Genomic DNA, 20169 nt, shown 5'->3' with positions numbered 1-20169 from the left:
ACCTGCGAAACCCATTCCTCAAAAGCGTAGAAAGAGGTTATAAATTCTATAATGGCGCCGCGTCTAATCCCATATAATGGCGATCGAACGCTTACTACGAAACAATTTCGATAATGTTTCCAAGAACACTCTTGGTATTTGCGTACATAACGTTGACGCGATGCGCGTAATTATCGTAATGTGTACCGGCGCCTGGCGACTCGTCCATTTAATTTAATGCGTTTTCGCGCAAGTACCGTCTGTGTACCAACGACAGACGAGATAACCACACGGCGGCTTAGCCAGACCGCAAAATGAAATACGTTTCGGTCGAACGCTTGCGTAATGACACTGAGACAGACGTTTCATCGACGATATGGCTAACGAAAGCTATTTTGTTGCCGGAAACTGTGCAGAGCCGCCGGATTTCCCGCGAAATCTTCACGTGATCGGAAAAGGGAGCCGCTACATCAACATCAGCTGGACCACCAGCCAGGACGGGAATAGCCCGATAACGCAGTACATCATCGAATATAAAACCGACACTGGTAAGTATAAGCTTTTAAACTCTACTTTTGATGTTTGATGCTATACTGTTTTTTTAACAATTTGGTACTTTACGGATTTTAATGGTGATTAAAATTCTTTAAGATTATGACGATTGTGATATTTTTTTTTGTATTTTGGAATGATTTATCTGTTCATCAAGGTTCACTGTGGTTGATGTGTTTCTTAAATGATAAAGGGTATTTTTTAACCAGGAGAAATTATATGAACCACTTTATTATATGAACGTTATATGAACCACTTTGATGCAGTTCATCGTACATCATACTAACCATGTTTCGCTACCTTTCTACACCTAATACAATTTCGCATACAAAATGTAATTTACCGTATAACTTCGTATAGTCTTCGCAAGTCCAACCATATATTGTTCATTTAAAATTTATTATATATTAAAACTTGGTCATTAATTATAAAGACATGATTTAAAGTACCTTCAACACGGTCAGATTAATTATCTTCAAATACATGAATTTAAAAAATGTATTCACTTAAAATTTCAAGTAATATCAGACATCTGCAGAGGTTAAATTTACTAAACCTTCAGATAATGTACATTAAAATTTTTTAAAATTTGAAGTCCAAAACCCCATTTTTCCCATGACCAGTATCGATTTCATTCTATAGCGTAACCGGAGGATCCTTTCTTTGGAAGCACGTTGCTTCGTAGATTCAACAGGTACTTGGAGCCTGTTTCTTCCCACTGATCCAGGCGATTTATGTTGCAGAAGTATGGCACGATCACACATTTCACACGACAGTGCCCGGCACTCAGGCACACGCGCACGTGAGCGGCTTGCGGCCAGCGGTTTCTTACCAATTCCGAATTTATGCCGAGAACGAATTGGGCCGTAGTCAAGCGAGCGACGTAAGTATCGAAAAACTAGACCAAACATTTTCACGACCGACTGACTGATATTCAATAGTCGCTTTATAAAGCTCCGTTTCAAAGCTTTCGAACGATGCGATGCGTCAAATCGCAATTTTCTTGCTCGTTGAATCGCCTTCACGATTTCATGCGGACTGGGTTTCTGTTACATTTTGCTGTGTAATGTGGAAATAGTTTAAAATACTCTTAAGTTGCGGCTTCTGTCAAGCTTTGCTAGATTGAAAATTTCCTGTGTTTCTTATTTCGTAGGAATATTTTAAAAATATGAGGAAACTATGCAATCTTCTAGATTGGTTTACTATTGTATCTTCCTGATAAAATTTTCAGGGAACAATTTTGAACACAAGTAGCTCTCGCAATCTGATAAAAATATCTTCACCGAAGCCAAATGACTGCAGCTTATTTGCATAAAATAAATAATTGAATGCTGCTATTTCTGAAATGGCTTCCAATAAAATATTCGACGAAAGTTAAAGACAAATGTAGACATTAAAATTTATGGACAGTCAAAAAATAACTCTTCTACAGACTATTTATTTTGAAAAATCGCTTAAAAGATTTATTTAAACAAAGTTACTTAAATCCAGAATAGAGTTGTCATTTTATTTCGAGTGAAATGTGGTCAAGCAACCCCCCTAGAGTATTTTATGCCGTTCACGTTTCACGAAACACAAAAGAAGGAACAGGGTGGATAAACGTGAAAATTTAATCTGGCGTCGTATCATGGGATTCGTTCCTTTTCCAGATTTTGGAAACGACGACGGAAGGGGAGAAACCGGGAGGACCGCCGAGAAATCTCAAGGTGGATCCTGTCAGCTCGACCGAGTTTAACGTCACCTGGGATCCACCTGATCATGATTTATGGAACGGGGAGATACTCGGTTATCACGTCGGCTACAAAGAACATCGGTAACGATCCAACGGAACGGCACGCTTTAACGACGTTCCATCGATATCTCCGAATAACGTTCCCCGTATCACGATCGCATTTCAAATTGCAGCTGTGTGCGAGTTTCTCGAATAACGCTGATATTCTATATTTTATCGAGTCGCGGTAAATAACCGACGCTGCCGCGGTTTCGTTGCTGAAACAGCTAAATATTATATTTTTCCGGAAATCGTTGTATACACCACCGTTTATCCATTACCTGAAATTAGTTCACGTTCTTATAATTAATTGAATAAAAAATTTGTCAGGTCTAATTAAAACTGCTATTCGTAGATAAAAAATTATCCGAGTGTAGTGATTTTTAATAGAAACATCTGGTGATTTGGGGTTAACGTTGATTGACGATATCGAAATATTTTAACATGATCCCTTGTAAAGTAACGATTAAATGTACAGATTGACCGCGGATCAGTACACGTATAGAACGGTGGAGAGGCGAATTTCGACGGCGAGCGTCGCCCTGGGTCTAGCTAGAACATCGATGCCCGGGAGGCAATACCAACTGACGAACTTGAAGAAGTTTACAAGGTACAGTGTGGTGGTGCAAGCGTTCAACGCTCTCGGTCAAGGTCCCATGACGCCGCAAGTGGTCGCGACCACCCTCGAGGACGGTAAGTAAAGCGCCAGTTCTTTAATCAACTTTCGTCGTTTTCCATAAAACATGGAAATGCATAAAAGGCAAACGGTTGAATCGGTCGGCAGAGATTCAGCAAACACGTTTTAGCGACGTTAAAAAATTCATAAACAGAATAATACTCGTGACCGGCGAGCCTATCACGGTATTCCGCCATGAATACCAACCCGCTGTATATCCGGCCGAGTTTCGAATAAATAATAAATTCAGAAGCCGGCGAGCCGACAGGCTGGAACTGATCTGCTTGCAAATAAGTTCTTTAATCCTGGCATCGCGTCCCGGTTAAACTCCGAAGTGCTCTCTGCGGCTGCAACTTCCGCCAGCCTCGTTCCTTACGGACATCTTGTGGTTCATAACACAAATAAACCGGCTGCACGTTCAACCTGTTCGCAATTTGAATCTCGACTGGCTTTTAAAACAGTCTCGAAATACTTCTCGGGATTCCGGTTAAAGCATTTCACTGCTACTCATCCTCCAAAATTCGATTAAAACTTTAAAACCAAACGCGTTTGCTAATTAATAAAACACGAATTTTATATAGCATTGATGTGTGCGATGATCTCGAAATACCCTTGATGTTCTTTGCTATCATTTATTTTACTGTGACAACTCAAAGAAATATTGTAGAAATGCTAACAGTATACAGAAATACTAATACTTAGGTAATATGATTTAAATGTGACATTATTTGTAAGATGCATATACTTAACCCCGTTCCGTGCTTTGACGAGTCTGTCTCGTGACGCACTTCTCAAATGTGACAAACCTTACACAAATTTTGAATACTCTTTAACTTGAAATTTACGTGCAGCCATAAGTTGCATTATCAAGGATCCCTGAATATAAAATACGCACATTTTAATTTTCTTTGTTCGGTTTAATGTTATAGCCCTGATTAGTTAGTCTTGACAGACGCATCTGATAAATAAATGACACGGGAAGGGGTTAAAATAATACGTATTCACGTGCACCACGAAATGACATGTATAAACATCCTAAGTCAATGTAGCAGTAAATCAGATAAGAGACCATAATTGATTCCCGCCATCGTTGAAATGTCCTCAGTGCCGAGCAGTCCACCTCAGGACATACGGTGTACGGCGCTGTCCTCGCAATCACTGCAGGTCTCCTGGGAGGCGCCTCCCGAGTCCAGTCTGAACGGTATCCTGAAAGGGTACAAGGTCATATGGGAGAACATGGACGCGCTGACCGAGTCCCCGAAGTCGGAAATGAAGATCACCAGCGTGATCGTGATTCGCGACCTCGAGAAGTACACGAATTACTCCGTGCAAGTGTTGGCGTCTACCCGGGCTGGAGACGGTGTACCGTCCGCACCTTTGTATTGCGTCACCAAGGAGGACCTGCCCGAGGTGCCAGCCGGTGTAAAAGCTGTCGTCAAGTCCGCGACATCGATTATCGTCTCCTGGCAGCCACCGGTCAAAAGCAACGGGAACATCACGTCGTACAACGTTCATTTCCGATGGATCGGCCCGGAGGGAAAATGGAATACCAAGAAGCTTCCGCCGTATCAGACCAGCTACCCGGTGGAGAATCTTCACAAGAAGAATCAGTACGAGTTTAATATCGCGGCGGTGACCTCGGTGGGAGAGGGGCCTAAAACTCAGCCCATCATCATTTCACCTTCCAGCGAGGGTGAGTTTTAATTTTTATAAATGACGGTGACGTATATTGTGATATGTTAAATAACTCTTGAAAAGTTTCAACCATTGCTGATTGCTTATTAAAGAGTTCTAATCAGGAGGACCTTGATATGTCAACGTCAAATTGCCTTATTGAAAACATATGTCAGTAATTCTGACTCTTCGTGGGTTTATTAATATAGAGTCTTATAATCTTGATATAGAGTGTTATTGATAAAGTAGATTTGAAGGTAATAAACAATTGTGGTTGTAAGAATATCTTGTCCATGATTGCTTATTAATACCACTCGCTTTGTCCACCGATCCTCTCAAAGCTTAATACGGAATTCGGGCTAAGCTTCTCTCTGTTGCAAGAGTAACGATGTTAACGATAGGATGGGGTCGTTACAGTTCGAGCGGCGATATATTCGTTCGGCACCGTGCTAGTCGTCCCATGGAAACAGAATGTGACATTACCTTGTCAAAGCGTTGGCAATCCGGAGCCGTCTGTGACGTGGAAACAATGGAGCCAGATAGTGAAACCATCTAGCAGGGTGTCCTTGTTACCGGAAGGTTCGCTGCAGATCACGGACCTCCACAGGGAGGACAGCGGAAATTATACTTGTTACGTGAAAAACCGGCATGGGTACGATCAGATCACTCATCGGTTAACTGTGCAAGGTATGTTTCATGTGGTATTTTTTTAGATTCTACGCTTCTTACTTTCATAGTCCCTATATTCTCAAATTCCTCAAGTTTGCTAAACTTTCAGACCTTGATCACCTACTCTGAACTTAACAATATTAAAAATTGATTAAACAAAGTACCAATCTAACATTTCGAACCAAGCAAAATGTTAACTAGAAAATAATTTTGCAGTTCCACCAGCAGCCCCGTTTCTCCACGCAACCGGCGCGTCCACGAATTCGATAAACGTGCAGTGGAAAAATGGCGACGATGGCGGCGCTCCAATCAGGGGTTACATTCTGCACTACAAAAGGGAGTCCGGCGAATGGGAGGAGGTAAAAGTGTCCCACAAAATCAACAGTTTCGTCCTGTCACGGTTATGGTGCGGCAACGATTATCAAATGTATCTGACGGCGTACAATCGGATCGGTATGGGTTCCCCTAGCGAGATCGTGAAAGCGACAACGAAGGGTTCCAAGCCGGAAGATTCGCCCAGCAACGGAGATAAATTCGTGACAGTGAACGTATCGTGGATCACTCTTCATCTGAGCGCGTGGAACGATGGCGGATGTCCTATCACGTATTTCGAGTTGGAGTACAGGAAAAATGGAGAGGACATTTGGACGTTGGTGTCGAATAACATCGAGGTACTAAACCTGACAAGTTATCGTTTGATTATAAGAAAGATGCTTTAAGCTTTAAGATCTTTAAGCTATTTTTAAGAGCGAGAGATTAGGTTTATGTGTTTATACAAAATCTTAAAGAAATCATGTAAAAATTTGTAAAGTACCGCTTTCTTAGCAGAACTTTTTGCCACTTTCTTTTTAAAAATGGCGAATTTTCTTCTTTAATGTACAGAAGTGTCCCTAAAGCCTAAAAGAATGTCAAGTTCCTCGAACGTCAAAAATCGCCTAAAAATAGTCGCGAATTATTCGATAGCTACTCGAGATCGACCTCGAGTCGATCCTCTCGCTTTTTACAGTAATAGCGTGAGCATTCGTTGTTCAGGTACAAAAGACATACACGCTAAGCGAGCTCCAACCCGGAACGACCTACGACATCCGAATAAGGGCGCACAATAACGCGGGTTTCTCGGTCGCCGAGTACAGAATAACGACTCTGCAACCTCACACCAGCACCACGATACCAGCCGTCGAGATCGATCACTATATTCCTCAGCACACGTCCGTGTACTCGGATTTGAAGCTGATCATCCCGCTGATACTAAGCTCGTTGGCGTTCATCGCTGCGGCGGGTGCTGTGTTTTACTGTTTCCGGAAACGTTAGTACCACCGAATATGCAGTGTTGCTTCCAAAGACCTTCCTCAAAATTAATCTGTGTTTAACTGCCTGCATCAACTTTAAAATGTGTCACAAGGTTTAAAATGTGACTCTTTCATGTGGCGTTAAAAAGTTTCATTTAAGAAGCTGTAGGTTACTTATCGAAAATATAAATACAATATAGAAGCTGATCATCATGTTGGAATAATCGTGGAATATTTTCATATGAAATTCTTGTTATCGATAATAAATGTGGACCAAACTAAAAACCAAACCAAACTAGCTTTGGAGGCAACACTGTTGGAGTAGTGTCCCCTGCGTGCCGGTAACGTTTGATGACGATGACCGTAGGTCCGTTTATAGGGGAAATGGCGAGTTTGCACGACGCTCAAACAGCAGCGGCCTTAGACAATAAGCAGAACATGGAGCAACGCGAGCAGTATTACGCAACGGTGCGCAAACCGCTCCGCTCGCCGATCCACGAGATGGCTACCTTGGAAAAGATTCCAGGTAAACGGGGAAGGGGAGTTACGAGACCGATTCGTTTGATTTGTCGATTTGCATTGTCCGGAACAAGAGAAAAAAATCGCTCGTTATTTCTGCGGTTAATTGATGCCGTTTTAAACAAAACAATTTTTTGTTCCTCGCGATTAGACAACCTTGACGTTCCATTTCAGTTACAATTTTTTTACGAAGTAGGAATAAAATATGCTTTCAGCGTGTTTACAACGGAAACGTTAGCATACCATGTAATTAGTTTTTTGTTAACGTTGAAATACACCAGAGAAAATTTGTTACAATTGTTGCAGAATACTCGGAGGAAATTTATCCGTACGCGACGTTCCAGCTAGAGGAAAGTGTCCCACCAGGAGGCGATAGCCGATGTAATTCCGCGGCTCCTCTTCAGACGTTCGTCTATCATGATCCTCGTTTGTCCACCGCCGACACTCTTCAATTACGAGAGGTATCGTCTGCCGTTCAGTTTGCTTTTGTCATTTCACCATCGCTTTCCACCATTCGTCTTTCGTGGCTATTCGCATCGAGCCAATGGGAAAACACTTGCGCACACAGCATGCATCCTCCTACGACCTACTCGAATTATTCCTGATAAAAGTTTGTACGTTGCAACGTGCAAATTCCGTGCTTCGATCGAACATTTTCGGTTCTCCAAAATTTTATCTTCTTTTCATTTGTTTTGGGGTGGAGTCGAATTTTCTTGAATTTCAAGATGTACGAACTTTTATCTATTTTGTATAAGTCATATGAAGCTTTGTTTACTAAGTCTTGTACGTTCGGGTGCAACGTAGGCTTCCTTTGAAGGTAGATTATTATTTATAAGGTGGTCAATTATTATTTGTATTTGACTTTAAGAGATTAAATGTGAACTCAAAGATCTTTGAACTTTTGAAGACCAAATTTCGAAATTTTCTTATCTTCGGAAATCCTCAACTTCGAGTTTCCTAACTTGGAAATCCACAAATGCACAAACCTCTCTCTGAATCTCTACATCTCCAAACTTACAAACTACCAAATACGAGATCACTAAATTTCCAAGTTAGCAAATCTCTGAATGCACAAATCCCAAAAGCTCGAATCCCACATCTTTCCACACCACACCCCTAAATCCTTAACACCCTTATCCACTAATTTCCTAATTTAAAGTCCCTATGTACCTACATTATTCCCTAAATCGCTAAATGTCTAGATCCCCTAAATCTTAAATTCCCAACTGTAAAAATTCCGCTTCAGCATGTACCAGTTTCTGCTCCAAGCGCACAATCCTGATCGCATATCGTGCACATCCGCCTGCACGTCGGGACTATAATAGAAAATGTCTGGCACGAACTCTCTGTTTGTATAAGAATTTTTTTGCCGCCGATAAAATAAGACGTTCGGTAAATCGGTAACAATCGACGCGAGTGGCGTTCGACTCGAGTTTCGCGACGAATCGAGTAGAAACGCGCGGAACGAGTAGAACAGATGTGCATCATTATAGAGAATCGATCATTGTGACTGCTGGTCCCACCTTGCTTCGTTTCGCATCTGTCCTGATCAAGTCCATCGAGGAACCGCAACACCGATGCAAACGATACTTCTTTACATTGTATATTCGCCATTCTACACATCTCTCGCTCTCTTGTCATAGCTCGACTAGCTGTAGAATAAGAAATGTCGAATCTCTGGTAAAATTCGTTGACGAGACGGTAGTGTCCGTGACCGTGTAGATCAGTCGATCTTGCTTTACGAGTAATTTTACGAGTAGAATTTTTCTGAGAAGGGCTGTAAAGATATTTGAAAAGTTGCTTTCATACGAGGGTTAATTAAATACAAACGAGACTGCTCGAGATCTTTGATTGGTATAATGATATAGCTAGATTGTTACAATGATTTATGGTGTTATTCTGAGTGATGCAGTGAGTCAATTGTTTCGTGAGAAAACGATACATGAAGACGATGTAAATGGGCTTTAGAATTGAGGAGTCAAGAGTTCGGTGGGAATTTAGATTGCATATTTAATTGAATATTCAAGAATATGAAAATCTCTTACACCCATATCCTCAGAGTTGTAAGGCAACTCCAGGAGCTTGCCTTATGTGCAAAATAAATCGGTAATTGTCTCGTTTCCATTTAATCGACCCTCGTAACGAAGCAACCCCCATGGTGGTGCACGCCACCATTAGGCAATTACCTCGAAAGTTGAAGTAAACTAAGAAAGTCGGTGTAGCGCGTCTCCTCGTATCCTCGTGCGATGTGCCAATTCATCGAACCAATTCCGTCTGATTGCAGTCGGATTGCAACCGGTACACTAAGGTGCGCGGAGGCCGTTCGTCCTCTGCGCCGTTGCACAAAACGCACAAGGTCAGTCAGGGCAAGTCCGAGTCGGAGGAATACGACACCCTGGGCTCGGATAGCGACACGGAAGTCGGGACCAGCAGCCGAACCGAGTCTTCCAATCACCTCGTCGATTCGCACCACTCGGTGTCTGCGGCCGACTCGCGTGTCCACAGTATGCAATCTTTCATCCTTCTCTATTCGGTCTTCTACGTTTTGAGTCCCCGTCGCCGACGCTCCTCCTGCTCGAATCACCTTCCACAACCAAGTAGAACTAAGGTGAACAGAGACACGAAGAGGAGCGTCGCGAGACGTTCCACGCACCGCAATTTGTATCACCGGACATCCGTTTACCCCTTTTGCCTGTCTACGTTCGTTAGAGTGCACCGATCGAGTATTTCACGCTTGTCTGTTAAACATACATTTGTTTAACGAGTTTCGCGACGTTCACTCGAGGGAAATCGACCTCTTTCTGTTCACAGACTTCCTGTACCATGGACCAGAATCTAGCACGTCTACAGAACCCTCACCGATTTTTGAGAGAAAATCGTTTCCTGGAAGGGGAAGACCCAAGTAAGGCCTCCGCATTCTCATATTTTATTTCGGATTTTTTAACTTGTCAGGTGTTAATTCATTTTTAGTCAGATAAACATTAATATACATTTCGTATAGTCTTCAAAATTTACGAATGTCGTTTGAAATACATAAGGTGTCCCAAAGGATGGTGTTCCAAAAGAGGTCCACATAAGTGTTCAAGATTAAACATACAATACTTTATTGCAAGTTGATAATATTCATAATCAGCAAATGAAGGATATATGAGCACACATGATAAATCATATACCCAGAAAGACCTCAAAAGAGGACCCAAACAAGGATCAATACATTAATAATTATTGACATCAATTATTGACTACATGACATTGAAAAATCTGAAGACTTATGTTTATGATAAAGTTAAGAAAGAAGATGGAATTGATGAGCGTGTGCTTAGGATGTTACAGTTGGCGCGTCATACCAGCGAGGAGACCCGTTCCAACTTCGGCCCAATCTCCGGGTTTGGCAATTCCAAGCACCAGTCGAGCACTTCCTGTTCCAATCGGGACCAGGAGCGTGATGGATCAGGGAACTTGTTCATCCCCAAGTTGGACCCACCCACGGGCTTCTCCGACGCGTTTGAGCTAAGCGAGGCGGAATGCGACCTAGATCGCGGCCACAGCAGCCAACGAAACGTCCGTGACTTCGTAATCGCGGTGTAAATAAAGAAAACATAGGTTCTACGATGAATATCCACGATCCTGCGAAACGAAATCCCCACTTTAACTGTCTCGATGTAAAGAACGAAGAAAAAGAACCGTGGTCCGTCTTTCGTTAATTAAATTGGCCACTGAGAGCGCGTTAAGTCAGAGGCCAATTGAGTATCTGTTCCCTGCTCGTGTTCCTGGCCTACGTCTATGGGAGAACGTCGATCGTATCCTATTAGAACGAACGATGTACTGAACTCGACCATGTGTTCTTCAAACTGCCATTTCGTTCGAACCTACCGACCAGGTCGCAAGTTCGTTTTTTCGTACTTTTCGTTAGGTCTCGAACGAATATACTCCTAACGCGAACGGGATCTGATCGATGTCCTTGAACGCTTTTGGAGAACTTATCGATCGAATTTATCTGACTGCCATTTTCGTTCCGATAGAAATAATCCTAACAGGAGACACTTTATTCGTCCTACTTTCACGATCGGGCCATTTCGCGCGATTACATCGAACAATGTTTTTACGCGATTAACAATTCTGCGTCCGTTTTCAAGACTGCGACGAAAATTGTACCTTACTTGACTGTGAGCAAGGGTTGTAAGAGGAATACTATTATTTGTTAGTAATGGTCATTTTTCGAATTGTCCTGTTGTTCAGGGCTGAATTAAAATAAAGACATCTAGGGCATCTAGACAAGTTCCAAAAGTCCTAAGTTCTCGAAGTTCCAAGGTTTCTAAGTTCCGCAAACTTCGGAGTTTCAAGGTTAAAAAATTTTAGTCTCAAAATTTAAAATTATGAACGTGTCGAGATCTTGAAGTCCTATAATGAACTCCTGAAATTTGAAAGCTTCGTTGCTTGAAAAATTTGAAAGTGCCAAAAGTCCCAAATTCTACAAGCCGCAAGTTTCCAAGTTGTCAAATACTCAATGTTATAAAATCTGAAATTCCTAAAACCCCTAAGCGACAAAATGTCGAAGTCCCAAAATCCTGAAGTCTTAGAGTCTCAAAGTCCTAGCGTCCCAAACTTCCAATAAAAAATATAATTTTATTATAAGTTGAATGAGGTGTAATTGAAAGTTTCGAGTGTTTGGATCCCTGAATTCGGCCCTGTGAAGGCTCCGTTAGCACGAAAGATGACGGTAAACGATTTTAATTGAGTATCGAGTACATATCCCAGCGAGCAATACGCGATTTGTTACGAGTTTACTTGGTCTTCCAATTTCGTAGATCGTTTTTATGTACTAATTTGACCGTCGTCGTTTGCCACCGCGAAGCCGCGGTTGAACGCGAACAAAGTTTGTTGTACATGTATAAATAACAAGAACGAGAACAAAGAAACTAATGTTAGGTCGAGAAGAAACATGATGTTCGTCGTTGTCCATCGGTGTCGTTTCAATTACGCGAGACTGAAACGTTTAGTAGACACGTGTAGCGTAAACTTAAACGTTGAAAAGAAGAAAAAAACTAAAATAAAATAAAGTAAACTATTGTCTGTAAGATGTCTGTACTTACCATGCTACTAACTGTACGTATTGTACCTAAATACAAACGCGCGAAATACGGTAACGGATGAAGAATAAAAACGTTTAAACGACGTTTTTCCGTCGCGTTTAGATCGCGCGATTAACGATCGACGGACCGTGTGTGATAGTCTGCTGAAAAAAGAACAGGCAACAACAGCGAAATAAACTTAAAGGAAACCGGAGAAAATACTAATGAATTTATTCGACTGTCGTTAAGGAAAAAAAAACGCACCCACCGAGTATGTAACATGTGTTGTCATCGAATCGGTTCTACTGTTTCACAACCATAATCGATCGTTCACTCGGCAACTTGACGATGATTTTTGAGTCTGAGCGCTCTCTCGTTATTGTCGGAACCCCCGGGGCATGCACGCGGGCTTACTGCCCGGGGGCTACGAATGAAGAGATATCGATCTGTTGACAAATCGTATACTTTATAATATATGAGAATGATTTACCACGAAATTCGTACTATTGTGTTTTAGACGACTTTAGATTGTTTATATTCTATTTACTTTGTAAAATATACAACACTAATTCCATAACGGGACTATTTGCCTTCACTTTTCTTATCTTTTCCCTCTTACTCTTCCTTCTGTTACTTTCTCGATTATATACTTTTTATTTATTACATTTACGTTTGTATTTCTTCTGAGTCACTGACTACATAATTTAGGTATACATACATACATGTACTTCTTAGTCAGGTATGCATAATGCTGAGGTGTCCATCTTGATGTCTTCATTTTGGTTCTGAAGAATAGTGAGTCACGAAGTTTCATATTAACTTGTGCAACAAGTATACGTGTCATATACTTCTTGACTAAATTTCAATAAAGCGAGGACAAAGAATCGCAGCTCGAAGGAATCGTACCAAAAGTTTCACTCTTCAGGTGCGTCATACTGCAACTTCATGACGCACACCTCTTTCCGCATTTCCTAAATTTCCCAAAATTATTTAATATCGTAAAACATCAAAGACTTGTTTTATTTCAAGGGAAATAGAGTTAGCTTACGAAACGATAAAGAGTGAAAAAAATAAAAGAAGTTCAAAGATCGCCTATTTCGGTCGAAATTTCGTGATCCTTTAATTCCAGTTGGGTATAGGTTTCTTTTGATCTTTTTCTTTAATTACGACGTCCGTGCCACGTAATAAATCCTCGCAGACGAATGTTCCGCTTGAATCGCTAAAGAGCATTCCGCGAGCTCGACGATCGATCGGTTCGTCCTCTCCCGATCGTCGATTCGAGTATGCAAAAAGGAGCAAGGGTGGCTCGCAGAATCCTCGATATACGAGCACACGAAGGATGGGAGGGGTATGTATGGACCCCTTGGTTGAGGTCGAAACCAGGGTTGCTGGGCATGCGCCGACATTCCGTTCCTCTCAGATACTATGAGCGGTGGTGTCTACGGCGGAGGTATGCGATACGCGGTCTCCATTTTATCGCGAAATAAAAACGAAGAAAAAATCGTGGACAGACGGTGAATCTCGTTAAACGTTTGATCTTGTTCGTAGACGAGGTTGGTGCTATAATTTTCGACGTTGGACACCAGAGCCTACGCGTTGGTTATGGCGGTGAGGACACGCCGAAAGCTGAAATACCGACCAACCTTGGTGTATGGGAGGACACCATTGAAACGCCCGACGGGAATCAGACCGTCAAGAAGCACTACAACATCGATGTCACGGCCATTCAAGTGCGGAAGAAGGGTACGATGATTTTCATCTATAATCCTATCAGCAGAAATGCGATTATTCTTTGTTCTCCACTTCCACCTCTTGCTTCGACGTTTGATTTAATTAAAAATGTGGGACGTGGAATACGGAGCAGATAATTTCTTTCGTGAACTAGATTGTAAGTATCTTTTCTGCAGGTGGTATACGTTTACATAAATTATAGAATCATAATACTTTTATATGTCCATATGGACACAAACTTAAACCAACTTAAAATCATGATATAAAGCAAATTTCTTTCTATGTGACAGTTCAAAATTTTTAATAATTTGTTCTAAAATAGTAGACCGACAGAAGACAATGCATTGCGTTCGAGAAGGTTAAAAGACACAAAAAGAAATGTGTTAATGTACTTCAATTTACAAATAAATGTGCAACGTTAAAAAAGATTCTCCTTCGTCAAAAAACGTGTCAAAATGTCTGGAACGTAATTTGTTTTATTAACCTCTTTTATAAAGTGGTTTTTTGCATTCGCTATAAAAAGCTGGAATGTTACTAATGCAACGAACAAATTTGTCCGACTGCCTTTTGAGTCTCGCCACGTGTTCACGATTTCCATCTAACGAATAGAACAAACCGAATTCTTTCGAGAAACGACACGTTTTGAGTCACACTTGACTGTTACTGTTTGAGTCACAAACACTTTGATTTCTGCACAAAGTGTTATCATTGTAAATTGTACGTGATTAGAATTCAAACTTGAATTTTCCACGTTTGCGTTCTAACACGTTGAGGATATTTGCTTTAGATTATGGTTGCAGTGAATGAGTTTTTTGAAGGATAACATGTTCCAAGAAATGCATATAGTGTGTCAATATTTTGGTTTTGTCAATAGAGCAATTTGCAAAGTATTATGTTCTCAAATTTTTTAGGTGTTTAGGTGCTACATTTTTGTACTTGTGAATTAGTAGGCTTTTAAGTTTACAAATTCACAACATTCCACATTTTTTTGGTACTGAAATTTTGGAGCTTGAAATCAGCAAAGCAGATCCACATTTTCAGTACTCCAAATCGTCGAATTTCTCAAATACCCGAATTCCTAAGTTACTGAAACCTCAAATCCCTTTTCCATATTTTAGATTTCCAAGTCACTGAAATCTCAAACCCCTAATTTCTCAAATTTCTAATAATCAAATCACCACAACCCTAAATCCCTGAATGTCCAAATCTCCAGATCTCATCCTCCAAATTCCCAAATCCTCAAGTTCCCAACTTCTTAACATTCTAAATCTTCAAATCCCAAATTCCCGGATGCTCCCTACAAATCCCTAACTTCCTAAACTCCCCATTTCCCAAATTCCCAAATCCCAAATCTCCAAACCTAGAGCAGTACATCCATTTACCTCAAACTATCTCCCGCAAATTCCCAAACCCTAACTTCCAAAATGCAACCTAACCAACCTATAAACTCGCATTTCCAGATATGGAGATAGTTAGCCTAATGAAAGACGGCATGATCGACGACTGGGACATGTTCGAGCGCCTAACGGAGTACACTTACAAACAGCGTCTGCACGCTCTTCCGGAGCACCACCCTACCCTAATGACCGAGTGTCCATGGAACACCAGGTTGAAACGAGAAAAACTACTAGAACTTATGTTCGAGAAATTCAACGTTCCAGCCATGTACATCTGCAAGAACGCCGTTCTAGCAGCGTACGCAAACGGCAGATCAACCGCGATGGTCGTGGACAGTGGTGCAACGCATACGAGCGCTGTTCCGGTGCACGACGGTTACGTGATCACTCAGGGAATCGTGAAGAGTCCTTTGGGCGGTGACTTCATCACGATGCAATGCCGGCAATTCTTCGAGGAGAAGGAGATCGAACTGACGCCCGCGTGCATGGTCGCGAGCAAAGGCAAATCAGCTCTTCTCTACTTAAACGATGCTCGCCCGTTCGGCAAACAAAGGATAAAGAATCGCGAGTTAGTCAGTATTGATGCAAATATTGACTTCAATTGACGCCGGCCGTGTTACGGGTCAGGGGGTATTGTCACGCTCTGAAAAGGGAATGTTTAGCGCATCAGGGAACGCGATGGCTATTAAGACACAAAAGGGAGCAGTTAATCTTTTCAGCGTGCATTTTGACCCGATCAACGCGCGCTGTGTGCAGAGCACTTGACTCTTAATACGTTGATTGCGTTCGGCGTTCACGACTTTGCCGCACGCGCTCTACATTTGCTCTTCACTCACCGAGTCGATCACTTTGTTGCCACGTTCTGGCAAGTTACGCTCGAATTTTTGGCGAGATCGGCTATTTTTTAGAGAATTCACTGTTAGGCTTATGTAGGACACTTAGCTCGTATTAGTGAATTTAGTAAATCATCTGACAAATTATTATATTGAGAATAATTATTATATTGCTCTCATAGATATAGCTACCCTGATTTAACTGAGACATACTTCATTAAGACATGGATATTAAGACATACTTCTTATACATTTCATAGATAATTATCGAATGAAAAATTCAATGTCTTCTGAAGAACACGTATTCAATTTTCAACTTGGTGTTCAACACCTAAGTCTAATAGTCATCAGCAAAATGTCTAACAATAAGTGTGACCTGTTTTGGGACACTTAAATTTATATCCTTCATGTTTCGAATGGGCGAACTATCTTGAGTAACACATTACCTGATCAATAATTTATTAGGAATTACACCCCTTCCAGATGTGGTCCGTGAAAGAGACCCACCCCGATGGACCAGAAGACCCGGTCCCCAGCCCACCTCCTCCTGGTTAAGCTACATGGTCCGTGAGCTCTTGCAAGACTTCCAAATGAATTGTCTCCAAGTATCGGACAGCCCCTACGATGAAGATATAGCTAACACATTGCCGATGAAACACTACGAGTTTCCAACAGGGTACAACGACGATTTCGGGTCGGTGAGACTGATGATTCCCGAAGCCTTGTTTGACCCTAGTAACGTGAAGGGTGTCGGTGCCAGCATTCTGGGCGTTGGACCTCTGGTCACTACGAGTGTGGGCATGTGTGATATGGACATCAGACCTGTAAGTGTTCTATTTCTGTCGAGGTAATCATTGGAAAGACTGAAATCTGTGTTGATTTAGAGTTTGTACGGGAGCGTCGTGGTCACTGGGGGCAACTCTTGCCTGCAAGGCTTCAGTGAAAGACTGAATAGAGATTTAGCGAGCAAAACACCTCCGGTAAGAAAATATTCTGTTTAAAGTTTGAAAGATGCATGAGCTGAATTCAGCAGACTTTTCTGTTGAGTCAGTTTATAGCAAACATTATGTGGCACCTTTTCTTTCATAACAAAAATTTTATTTTGCAACTCAGTATATCGTACTGAAAGTACAGACGGTTTTGAAATGATGTATTTAACAGTGTTTCTAAATAAATTTGTAAAAATTATATCTACTTTCAGCGTTCCATATGTAATTTCATAAGTGACGTCACTTAAAATTCTCATTCACTTCGAGAGTGATATGATTTAATTATTAATTGGATGTCATTTTGTAGAGTATGAGACTGAAAATAATCAGCGCAAACAGTTCAAGCGAGCGTCGCTATGGTGCTTGGATCGGAGGATCCATCCTCAGCTCCCTTGGATCCTTCCAACAGATGTGGTTGTCCCGACAGGAGTACGAAGAATCTGGAAAACTGATATTAGAACGATGCGCGTGATCACTGCGAGCCAAGAATCAAAAATTATTCTTTGTAATTGTGCTTTTACACATCGTCCAACTCTATGTGCCATTTATAGGATGACAGGGGACGTTGATCTTTAAGGTTAGGGCTTGAATGTTTGACACTTCTTCGGATTATGATGATTGTAAATATCAATTTGGTGGTGGTAAATATTTCATCCGTGTAACATTGCAAGGTTACACAAAAATTATGAAGTCTCAGTGTCTCGGGATTTCTAAGTCCAAAGAATGTGAAAATGGTAAAACTTCAGGTTTGCAGAGATATAATATTTGAAAGTTTTAATGTTTCAATGTCTCAATGGTCAAAATACTGAAGTCTCAAAGATAAAAAATTGTAAAATCCCAAAATATCCAGAGTCCCAAGTGTCCCAATGTCTCAATGTCTCAAAGATCAAAGTACCGAAATCTCAAAGATCAGAAATTGTAAAGTCCATTGTCTCAATGTCTCAATGTCTCAAAGAATCGTGATTCTAAAGAGCCTAATCAAAATGTCCCAGTGTGTCAATGCCTTAATATCTCAGCACCTTAATGTCTGAATGTCTCGATGTCTCAATGTCTCCCCAAACTCCAACAACTCCACAATCCCCACAAGTTTCAGAGTTCAAAAAGTTCATAAATCCGAAGAAGTGTTATGAACGAACGGCCAACACGAGACAATACGAGTGACTGATATCAAACGATTTTGTGTAACGTTTAGGTTTAAACGGAATTGAACGAGTCTTCGATTGCGTGTTATTATTCTGAAAGTAAATTCGTGGAAGATGTTCGTATCTGCGCGAGGTGATAATCAAAACGGTGTTTTCATGCGAAACGATGAATGTACCATGATGTGCGCTTCGAGAAATACAGTTCCTAGCTACTCGAATATCGCTTCCATGTAATCCGCTGAGCCAGCTTCGGTATCGGGTGAAAAAATGCGGGAGAAAGAAAACAATCGATTTGAAAAAGGATTTTGCGTTTATTTCGAACGTGGTCACAACAAGTATTACATTTTGTCTGAACAATGGTTTGCTTGTCACGCTGTTTTACGATCGTTGCTTGAAAAATCAAATGGGAAAAAATAACGCAACTATGTGTTTCATGAACGCAGTTACAATTCCACAACGACAAAATATATATTATGGCGTAGCAAACAATATTTATATATATATAATAATAATATCTCGCATATAAATATATATACTATATATATATTTATATTTCAATCAATATAGGAAACAGTATTATCGATATATCACATATACAATATGTATTTAGAAGAAGGCGAATTATTTTATTAGAAAAGAAAGAAAATGAAAGATTGGACCTTCGTAGAATGTGTCAGACCGTTCGAATAACGCACGATCATCAAAATTCTTGATCCCACCATTTCTGCGATTTGTAATTAATACTTTTGCGTGTTCGAACAATTTTCTGGCGAGGAATGTTTCACATATTTCGCTTGGCTGGTTTCTTGCCCTCTCCTCGTACGAAGAGGGAAAAATGCGAGACCTTCGCGCGAGCTGGCTTACCTATATTCGTACGAAATCTTGTGACTGGCTAAAAATGCGTATGTGTGATCCTGTGTGGCAAACGTGTGCAATAAATCAAACTTATTCGTATACCTAAATGGCGAACATCGAGTTACGCTAACTAAAAAGATAACAATACTGGTGTCGTTCTATCGTCGACGTTAACACGACGTTGAACCTAACAGCTAAAAATACGTACAAAACGCATGTACAACGTGTAGCCATAGCCAGAGACTCTGAGTGTCGCGTTCGCGATCGAGGAAATCGATACACGCGAATAAAACGTCGAGACAGCACCGTCTGTCACGAATTTCGAGCTCGTTTTCAAACGCACAGCGAAACGAACGTTCGTTAAGATAATCCTGTTCCTAGTCTTTTAAATATTTGTACCAAATAAATCTCAGAACGATCAAAACTTATATCTAATGAATTTCCGTTCAGGAACATCGTTGTTCACCTCCGCTTATGTTCATTCGCGATCAACCTCTGCAAACTTCTTTTGTAGAACATCTCTGGAAACCTTTCTGTCAACCTCTGTCTGAATCAATTTCGACAAACAAAGTCTTGTTTGTCAACAATGGCGGACAAATGTCTGAACGGAACCAAGCTTATTGTCACAGTATTAAAGGCGGTCGCTACGAAAGCGACAAACGATCACGGATGGACGAGGTTAACGTATAACGTTATCGTTGCCATGAGAACTTGTCGAAGGTTCAATAAATAACTTTGTTTCACGGCGTCTATGGTCATCCACATGATCATCGGTCACTATATGTCGGTTGTTTCCTAGCTGCCCAACCTGGTCGGTTGTGGCAGTCTGCAGATTGCGTTGTGGACGGGCATGGACAACCATCCTGCCAGCGCGATTCCGATCGAGTCAGCCATTGTCGCTATTCCTAAAGATATTTTGCGATCTGCCCTCGGAATCTGTGAAGTATGATATATTGTTATTTACAATATTAGTTACAATGTTACTGGTGTTATTTTGAAATAGGTGCATAGTTTGCATTAC

The 20169-nt window shown here is 41.1% G+C and overlaps 3 protein-coding genes across 10 annotated transcripts in view; 2 read left to right on the top strand and 1 right to left on the bottom strand.

Annotated features, from left to right (window-relative positions):
• The window catches only part of LOC100879920 (cell adhesion molecule Dscam2), a 234992-nt gene extending 222214 nt beyond the window's left edge, over positions 1-12778 (top strand). For 5 of the 7 annotated variants that reach the window (XM_076537962.1, XM_076537967.1, XM_076537966.1 and 2 more), the window contains 13 exons: positions 396-527; positions 1275-1414; positions 2181-2344; positions 2781-2995; positions 4084-4671; positions 5070-5339; positions 5538-5992; positions 6354-6627; positions 6978-7136; positions 7436-7590; positions 9414-9633; positions 9941-10031; positions 10453-12778. In XM_076537962.1, coding sequence (XP_076394077.1) covers positions 396-527; positions 1275-1414; positions 2181-2344; positions 2781-2995; positions 4084-4671; positions 5070-5339; positions 5538-5992; positions 6354-6627; positions 6978-7136; positions 7436-7590; positions 9414-9633; positions 9941-10031; positions 10453-10717 — 3128 coding nt within the window. In that variant the 3' untranslated portion in view covers positions 10718-12778. The remainder of the gene's footprint in view (positions 1-395; positions 528-1274; positions 1415-2180; positions 2345-2780; positions 2996-4083; positions 4672-5069; positions 5340-5537; positions 5993-6353; positions 6628-6977; positions 7137-7435; positions 7591-9413; positions 9634-9940; positions 10032-10452) is intronic. The other 2 variants (XM_076537965.1, XM_076537969.1) reach the window with 2 other exon arrangements.
• Positions 12779-13412: 634 nt separating this feature from the next.
• LOC100877506 (actin-like protein 6B) lies at positions 13413-19572 on the top strand. The gene is given in 7 exon segments (XM_003702289.3): positions 13413-13616; positions 13619-13651; positions 13750-13944; positions 15393-15830; positions 16646-16986; positions 17047-17142; positions 17459-19572. Coding segments are annotated over 7 exon segments (1344 nt in total). The 5' UTR covers positions 13413-13540; the 3' UTR covers positions 17624-19572.
• Positions 18585-20169, bottom strand: part of Cln3 (CLN3 lysosomal/endosomal transmembrane protein, battenin) — a 25434-nt gene continuing 23849 nt past the window's right edge. For both annotated transcript variants that reach the window (XM_076537978.1, XM_003702290.3), the window contains exon 8: positions 18585-20084. In XM_076537978.1, coding sequence (XP_076394093.1) covers positions 19944-20084 — 141 coding nt within the window. In that variant the 3' untranslated portion in view covers positions 18585-19943. The remainder of the gene's footprint in view (positions 20085-20169) is intronic.

This window comes from Megachile rotundata, chromosome 12, assembly GCF_050947335.1.
Source record: "Megachile rotundata isolate GNS110a chromosome 12, iyMegRotu1, whole genome shotgun sequence".
Classification (NCBI taxonomy): domain Eukaryota; kingdom Metazoa; phylum Arthropoda; class Insecta; order Hymenoptera; family Megachilidae; genus Megachile; species Megachile rotundata.
This window is presented reverse-complemented; position numbering and strand designations above follow the sequence as displayed.